Here is a 9,365-nt window from a genome sequence, read left to right on the forward strand (position 1 = left end):
ATTACCAAACACACAAAAATAATAAGAATAAAAATTAAAGTGAAAAAGAGTGATTAAAGTACAAAAGAGCACTTGGTGTAACAAATGCATAACATCACATCTACAAATATATTATTATACAGAGTTGCTTCACTGCTCTAATAATTCCACTCTACTTCACTTTTTCAACCCTCTTCCCCTCACCCCAAATCCCTGGCAACTAGTGATCCATTCTATTGTCAATATTGTTTTGCCTTATCCAGAAGGTCATATCACTGATGTCATATATAAACAGCACTTTTAGTCTGGTTTCTTTCCATTGTCAACAATCATTTAGGATTCATCCTTGACTCTTGTGGATGGATGCAACATTTATTTTTATTACTGAATAATATTCCATTGTATAGTTATAGCAGAGTGTGTCTGTCCTTTCACCTATTTAAAGGCATTTTGGTTGTTTTCAGTTTTAGGAGATTACGAATAAAGCTGCTACAAACATTCACATGTAGGTTTTTGTGCAGACTTAAGTTTTTAAATCAGGTGCATATATACCTGAGGTGGTTTGGAAATGAAAGTATCCCAGAAATCGTGTTCTTAAAGCTAATCCATTCCTGAGGGTGTAAACCTATTGTGAGTAGGATCTTTTGATGAGGTTACTTCAGTTGTGGTGTGACACAATGTGGATTATAATCCTCTCACTGGAGTCCTTTATAAGAGAATGAAATTCAGTCAGAGAGAAAGCCACAGGAGCAAGAAGCTAAAATCAGTGGAACCCAGAAGAGAAGGGAGAAACCAGTAGAGGCCACCCTGTGTCTTGCCATGTGGCAGAGGAGCCAAGGATCACTGGCAGCTGGCCTTTGGGAGGAAAGCATCCCCTAGATGATGCTTTGATTTGAACATTCCCATGGTCTCAAATTTTAACCTAGTAAATTCCCATTGTTCAAAAGCAACCCATTTCATAGTATCTGCTTTAAGCAGTCTAGGAAACCAAAACAGATTTTGGTACCAGGACACTGAGGTGCTTCTATTGCAAATGCCAAAAATTGGAAACAGATGTGGAATTAGGTAACTGAGAGAGGCTGGAAGAATTGTGAGATGTTTGATAGAAAAGGACTGGCTTGCTTTGAAGAGACTGTTGGTAGAAATATGGACACTAAAGTTACTTCCAATAAGCCCTTAGACAGAAATGATCAATGTGTTTCCAGAAACTGGAAGAAAGGATACCTTTGTTTTAATATGGCAGAGAACTTGGAAAAATTGAGTTCTGTTATCCAATGATAGGGAGAAGTTGAGAGTTATAAAGTTGGGTATTTAGTTGAGGAGATTTTGAAGCTGAATTTGGAAAATGCAACCTGGTTTCTCCTTGCAGCTTATATTAAAATGTGAGAGGGAAGAAATAATCTGAGACCTGAATTCCTGGGCACAAAGAAACCAGAAATTGACAGTTTGTAAAACCCAGATGATAGAGCTCTATGTGAGGGTTTAAATGAACATGTATGAGTCAGCCATTTCAATGCAAGTCAGGACTGGAAATACAGCCACCCAGGAAGGATATGTGGAAAGTTCTTTTGTCTGATGGTTTGGATCCCAGTGTACAACATGAAAAACCTACAAGTTTTCCATGGTAGCCTGGAATAAAAGGGACAGAAGAGGGACAAACTGAATGAAAAATGATTTTAAAGGCAGAACCATGGAAGCTGAGGACTGGACTGAAGATATTTTGGGCAAAGAGAGAGAGAGCCCACCCATGTGTGTGAAAGGAAGAATGTGCCTTGGTTTAGATCTTTTGCCCTTTTTAAAAAATTAACACAATTTTATTGAGATTTATTTACACTTCCAAATCATACAATCTGTGGTTCACAGTATCTTCACAAATTTGTGAATTCATCACCATAATCATTTTTAGAACATTTGCATTAAAAAGAAATGAAAAAGAAGACCCAAACATCTGATACCCCTTACTCCTTCCTCTTACTGATCACTTGAATTTCACTCTACCAAATTTTAAGACTTACAGTAGATGTACGTTTACCAAGACAGTGTAGTATTGTCAGAGATAGATATATGGATCAGTGGAACAGAGAGAAAAAAACATCCAGAAGGAGATCCTTACAAACATATGCAACTGACTTATATTTTGCTGTATAGTTATACAGTCATTGTCAAAGATCAAGGCTACTGGATTACAGTTCAACAACTTCAAGTATTTCCTTCTTTTTGCCTGTCTTTAATTAAATGTTTGCTTTCTTATTGTTGGGTGTTAAGAGGTCTTTGTGTATTTGGATACAAATCATTTATCAGACATGTGCTTTGCAAATATTTCCTACAAGCCTTAATATTTTCTTCTCATTCCCTTATCAATGTCTCTCACAGGACAGAAAATTTTAATTTTACAGAAGTCCAACTTATAAATGTTCTTTTTTCATGGGTCATGCATAGGATGCTGTTCCAGTTTGCTAATGCTGCCATTATGCAAAATACCAGAAATGGATTGGCTTTTATAAAGTGGGTTTATTTGGTTACAAAGTTACAGTCTTAAGGCCATAGTAGCGTCCAAGCTAAGGCATCAACCATAGGGTGCCTTCACTGAGGATGGCCAATTGCATCTGGAAAACATCAGTTAGTTGGGAAGACACATGGCTGGCATCTGCTGATCCTGTGTTGTGTTCCATGTCCTCTCTCAGCTCCTGTGTGTTCTTGGTTCTTTCTCCTGGTCTTTTCCAAAGGCTTAGGTGGCAGCATTCTGGGCTTAGCTTCTCCAGGAAACTCTGGGCTAGTATCTCCAAAGCATCAGGAAAAGTTGGCTTTTGACAGCCATCTCTAAAGTGTCTCTCTCAGCTGTTCTCCAAAATGTCACTCTCAGCTGCTCTGAGGTCCTTCTGTTTGTCAGTTCTTTTATAGGACTTCAGTGATTAAATCCAGACCTACTCTGAATGGGTGAGGCCCATGCCTCCATGGAAATAATCTAATTAAAGGTTACCCACTGTTGGGTGGGTCACATTTCCATGGAAACACACAATCAAAGGATTCCAACCTAATCAACACTACATTAAATAATATGGCTTTTGGAGGGATATAATATATCCAAACCAGCACAGATGCTATATCTAAAAACTCATCACCAAACCATAGGTCCCCAGATTTTCTTGTATGTTTAATTCTAGAAATTTTATAATTTGCATTTTATTTTTAAGTGTATTATTCGTTTTGAGTGAATATTTGTGAACTGTATACAGACTGTGCCTGAATTCCCGTTTGTTTGCATGTGCATTCCACTTTTCCAGGGCTGTTGAAAAGACAATACTTTCTCTATTTTATTGCCCTTGTCATTTTTATCAAAGATCAGTTGACTGCCTTTGTATGTGTCTATTTCTGCATTCTGTAACATTAGTCTATATTTCTGTTTCACCCATATTTCATTGTTTGATTGTTGTGGTTTTAAAATTAGTGCTGAAGTCAAGTAGTATGGGTTCTCCAACTTTGTACTTTTCTTAATATTGTTCTGCCTATGTAGGTCTTTTGTTTTGATGTATAAATTTTAGAATTAGTTAGTCAACATCCACAAAACAACTTCCTGGAATTTAGAATGGTATTGAGTTAAATGTATAGATTAGGTTGGGAAGAAGCACATCTTAACAATACTGAGTCTCCAACCATGAAGACAAAATACTTTTCTTCCTTCCTTCCTTACCCTCTTTCTTTCTTTTGAAATTTTTAATGTAGTAACTCACATACAACTCAAAATTTCTCATTGTTTCCATTTAAAAGTGCAAAATTTGGTAATATGGATTATATTCAAAATATTGTAAGACCATCACCAATGGATAATTACCCCACCTTTTAATCACATCACACAAATGACTGTCAAAATGTTTGTTGAATAAAATAAACTCTAAGAGAATTTTCAGTAGAAAATATTGTTTTGGGAAAACATTTACAATTGTGGCAAGGATAGATAATCTTTTTGCTAGTCAGCAAAAGGATAGAGGACAAGGAAAAGGATTTGGTTTCCCTGACATTTCCAGATGAAGAGCATTAGTTGTATATATAATAAACATGAAATAATTTAATGCATTTACATTACAATCCATAGCATATATGTTAAATTGATGATAGCTCCTTGTAGCCAAATTTACATTGCTATGATCTCTTTTCCAGCAGTTTCATCAGCTATATGAAAAAAGAAAACCAAGCACACGTTTCAGAATTTATCCTCCTGGGACTCTCAGAAGACACAGAATTGCAGCCCCTCCTCTATGGGCTGTTCCTGATGATGTACCTGGTCACTTTCTTTGCGAACCTGCTCATCATCCTGGCCATCATCTCTGGCTCCCACCTCCACACACCTATGTACTTCTTCCTCTCTAACCTGTCTTTTGCAGATACCTGTTTCATCTCCACCACTGTCCCGAAGATGCTGGTGAACATCCAGACAGAGAGCAAAATCATAACCTATGAAAAATGCCTCACCCAGATGTATTTTTTTATGCTTTTTGGAGAATTAGAAAATTTCTTCTTAACTGTGATGGCCTATGACCGCTTTGTTGCCATCTGTCACCCCCTGCACTACACAGTCATCATGAATCCCCAGCTCTGTGGTCTCCTGCTGCTGGCATCCTGGTTATTAAGTGTTCTGGACTCTCTTTTACATGGCTTAATGGTTTTGCAATTGTCTTTTTGTACTGAGTTGGAAATCCCCCACTTTTTTTGTGAACTTAATCAGGTGGTCAAACTTGCTTGTTCTGACACCTTCCTCAATGACCTAGCGATGTATTTTGCAGCTGGAGTTGTGGGTATTATTCCACTCACTGGGATCCTTTTCTCTTATTACAAGATTGTATCCTCCATTTTGAGAATTTCAACCACTGGGGGCAAGTATAAGGCATTTTCCACTTGTGGGTCTCACCTCTCGGTAGTGTCCTTGTTTTATGGTACAGGTATTGGAGAACACCTTAGTTCTGCTGCTACCCAAAACTCAAGGGCAAGTGCAATAGCATCAGTGATGTACATGGTGGTCACTCCCACGCTGGACCCCTTTATCTACAGTCTTAGAAACAAGGGCCTAAAGCATGCCTTAAAAAACTCTTCAGCTGAGAGACAGTCTTTCTGTAAAAGGATACTTTGTCTCAAGTTTACAAATTGGTTCATGAGTGACAGAGGTTAAACACTGGGACATATAAATCTAGAATATTTTCTTAGTTTATAGAAAGATTATGTTATTTGCCTTATTTCTGGAATTCTACCTCCTTAATTTTTATACATCAAAACACCTGTTTCTTCTGTATTTTTATTAAACCATTTGACTTCTCCAATTGCTGTCCATGGTTTGAGTATTGAAACAGAACACACTGCCTGGATTTTATCAGCAAAATATTTAATACAGGTAATTTTGTACACATAAAATTATAGGAATTGCTGGAGGGTTGAATTGGAATCACCATTTGATTAAGTTTACAATAATACACATTCTGTCTCTGATATATGACTTTCTCCTGAACAAACCCCAACATAAGTTAAGTCAGGATATATTTGACATTATAACACCTGTTACTTCAAACATTAATGGTGTCCCTAATCTCTGTGTTTTCTCCAGGTCTGTAATGTTAGTCTTTAAATATTATTTGGATAGGTGGGGACATTTTCAGGAAGTTTCCCTTGGCAATCCCTACAATAATAGTCCTCATTAACAGATCCTAAAAAGCAATGTATTTTGCCCATTGCCAACTATGTCTTTTCAATTATTAATCCCAAATATTAGGAAATAATATCAGGGTCTTATGTAGACCTACTGTGCTCTTTGTGAGGTAGAATAAGGCAAATGCTTCATTTATCACCTTACCATAGGTCCATCACTCTGAATCACAAACCAGAGTGGCATTTTGAGATTTAGAAATTCCTCTGAGCTTGTGTTCAATTGTGAAAAAAATATGACATTGTTGTTTTGTTTCACTCACTTCCCATTCTTTGGCAAAGTTGTGAATTCATCTTATTTTGTACTTCCTCAAATCAAAGACCATACACTGTTTTTCAGTTATAACCACATCAGAAAATACATTCTGTAATTTTCAGAAAATAGAGATTTGGGTCATGCAGTCCTGGATATTTTCTGGTTTCTGATTGTGCCATAATGTGAAAATTGAATATCCTCAGCTTGCCATTTAAAAAAATCTCTCCAGTGCAATTAAAAACCCCATCTTATTCCACATTCCTTGGATTATGATTCCCCCAAAAAATCATTTTTTATATAAATCAGTTTGAAAAGTCTTCCCTGGCTGTTTCTTTAGGGATTGCTGCAAACAATATGTTGTGAATGCTATGCATACACCAGTGGTGTACATTTATCCAATAGAAATAGTGCCATTGTTCAAATATGGAGGAACTAGTAACACCAAACAAGTTGATCTATCAATTTCCATATTCCTATCCTGGAAGATCTGTAATTTTGCAGTCAGTTCTTGTATCCAATAGTTTATTTCTATGGCTTTTTTTCTTTAAGCAGAAATCTTACCTAAACTAGTGGTATACTTTTAGCCAATGTAAATAACATCATTGTGGTCCTAACTTCCAATAAGTTGTTACCTCAATTCTCAGATTCTTTTCCTGGAAGATCTCTGTTTTTGCAATCAATTTCTGTATCCAATAATTTACCTGTATGGCTTATTTTCTTTAAGCAGAAATATCTTTTGGAAAAAAAGAATCTCTTTAAGAATTTTCTGAAGAAATTTACTAAACATGGACTGTCAACATCATTGAAGAAACTGGAGGTATTTCTTTGAAGTAATTGGAAGTTTAGTAAACACTGAGAAACAGTCTGCCAGGAATCTTGGCAATTCTGCTATCATCAGGAACATTGTATAATAAGAATATTCCCCAGAAGCATTTTCTGTGCTCCAGAAGGAGAGAGAAATGGCAGCTAAGAGCCAGTCCACCCTACCAACCTCACACCATATCATGCAGACTGGATGGCGGATGCCAAACTTACTTAGATTCTGAATGTATTTTAGGAGAGAGGGTGATTGTATGTCTTTCAAAATCCTGAAGACTTTTCCTGTTTCCTTTCCAACATTCCCAGCTAGTCCACAGGTTCCGAAGAAAAAAGAACATGGATGAGTGACGGAAATCATTACCACTCTGCCATATACTCCAATTATTTACTTTAATCATTACTTCTATTACCATTCTAGTGGCTGCTAAATTTTTCTTAGATGAAGTCTTCCTGTCTTTTTCAGAAGCCTTAAAGTATTTGGTAACAATAATGATTCACTCTGAACTGAGGAGATAAATTTGTTTTTATTGACAACTAAATTTTGTTCTTGAAGACTCTATACATGGCTACAAGAAAAAATATCACCAAATTATTAACAAAACAGGTGCAGCGTCAGGTTTCATTTTAAAGTGAAAACTGGAAGATTCAGTGAAGTATAGATTTCAGCAAAAGAAACTTTCCTGAGTTCTCTGAGGGATAAATAGCTAAGGTTACAGAGGCAAATACTATTATTTTTTCTGGAGAATGTGGGGAATAGATTGCTGTCTTGAAATGATGAATGTTACATTATATAGAAGGAGGAGAAGACTCATTTTGAGTGAGCTCTGTTCTATTCAACTGTATTCCATTGAGTAAATCAAATAATCATTTACTTGGACTCTTCCATGCAAAATTTTAGAAAAGAAAAATGCTTTGTATTGGAAGATTAATTGTCAAGAATAGGGAAGGCAGAATAATCACTGCCAGATCCATGGGACTCCATTTAAACTAAGGCACTGTATAAAGCAGTAACAGAGCCCTTACCACTTACCATGCCATAAAAATGCAGACAGTCTCAAAGGTGTGTATTGGAAACATAGGAGCAATGACTCCTTCCACAACTGCCTGGAGCTGAGACTCCAGGAGGAACAAATGATAGAATAACAGTATAGGATGGGAAGATCTGGGAAATCATCTCCACACGGTCATCCACCAAGGTCAATGTTCTCATTTTCCCCTCACTTTCAGATTACCATTTTCTGAAGAATTGGATTCAACCAACTTAGCTCTGAGATACATCTTCCAATCTGACATTACATACCTGTTTCATCTCCTTGAGTTTCCATAATGCTGATATGTAGTGTTTAGGGAAGAAGCAGAGCAATCAGAAAAAAATTCACTTGAATGAGCCAAAGAAGTTCTGTTGTGCTATGAGAAATAAATGTAATGGCAGAGAATGATTTACTGTCAATAACTGCAGGGACATGAGAAAAAGTTCAATATAGGGGAAGCCTAGAAATAAAAATTTGTTTTATCATTTAATTTCTGTTTCTGGATGGGGATTTGGTTTCTAATGCAGCCAATTTTCTCTCAATTCCACTTCATGGAAATTTTTACTTTTCATCAATATATATTTAAACCCTAGAAGTTCTATTTGATTTATTTCTGAAATATGTTTGTACCATGGTATATATTTACAAGCTTCTTTTAAATTTCCTCAATCTTATAAAAATAGTTGTTCCATGATCTGTGCCTGTATCATTTAAACATCTGAAACAGTTAAAGGCTTTTATTCACCATCTTCTTTTCTTCTGGCTCTTAGTCAAGGTACAAAATAGTCTTAATTAAATTTTCAAGAAATAAATCCCAGGGGAAATTAGTAAATATCTTGAGACAAATGAAAAGGAAGACACTGTACCAAAACTAATTCTTGTTTGTATTTCTGTATTTAAAGGATGGTGCACTAGCATTTGCAGTGTATTTGTAAACAATACTTATGAGAAGATCTCCTACTACCTGGATTGCAGAAAATGCCAAGTGTGTAGATCCAACAATTTTAGTGGATATAGCTCTTGATTATACAATGTCCCTGGTGATAGCAGAATTACCAAAGTTCCTAGCAGACTGTTTCTCAGTGTTTACTAAACTTCCAATTACTTGAATGACACAGCTCTAGCTTCTTCAACAATGTTCAGATTACAGGCCTACTAAATTTCTTCAGAAAATTCTTAAAAAAGATTTATTTGAAAGAGATTTCTGCTTAAAGAAAATAAGCCACACAGGTAAAGTATTAGATACAGAAATTGGTTGCCAAAAAACAGGTCTTCCAGGATAAGAATCTGTGAATTGAGACATCAATATGTTGGAAGTTAGGACAACAATGACATTATTTACATTGGCTAAATGTATACCACAAGTGTATGTATAGTATTGGCAATTCTGGTTGACAATATACTTTTTGCAGTCATTCCTCAAGAAATTGTTTAGGGAAGATTTTTGAAAATTGTTTAGTTCATGTTATGCAATATTTGTTGAGAAACACAATTCCATGGATGTGTAGTAAAGTCGGTCCTTTTATTTGTCCTGGAGAGATTTCCAAAAAAAAAAAAAATTGACAATCTGAGGATTTTAATTCTCAGAT

The 9,365-nt window shown here is 36.0% G+C and overlaps 1 protein-coding gene across 1 annotated transcript; it reads left to right on the top strand.

Moving 5' to 3' along the window:
• Positions 1-4,252: 4,252 nt before the first annotated feature.
• LOC119520366 (olfactory receptor 7A10-like) lies at positions 4,253-5,143 on the top strand. Its single transcript, XM_037818155.1, has 2 exons — positions 4,253-4,607; positions 4,896-5,143. Exons 1-2 carry the CDS (start codon positions 4,253-4,255, stop codon positions 5,141-5,143), a joined length of 603 nt encoding a protein of 200 aa, XP_037674083.1.
• Positions 5,144-9,365: the final 4,222 nt, after the last annotated feature.

This window comes from Choloepus didactylus, chromosome 25, assembly GCF_015220235.1.
Source record: "Choloepus didactylus isolate mChoDid1 chromosome 25, mChoDid1.pri, whole genome shotgun sequence".
Classification (NCBI taxonomy): Eukaryota; Metazoa; Chordata; class Mammalia; order Pilosa; family Megalonychidae; genus Choloepus; species Choloepus didactylus.

Excerpts from the sequence above, each read along its gene's own strand:
- LOC119520366 (XM_037818155.1), top strand. The coding sequence starts at position 4,253 with ATGTACCTGGTCACTTTCTTTGCGAACCTGCTCATCATCCTGGCCATC. Across the intron at positions 4,608-4,895 it reads GCTGGCATCCTGGTTATTAA|TGTCCTTGTTTTATGGTACA; the intron begins GTGTTCTGGACT and ends ACCTCTCGGTAG.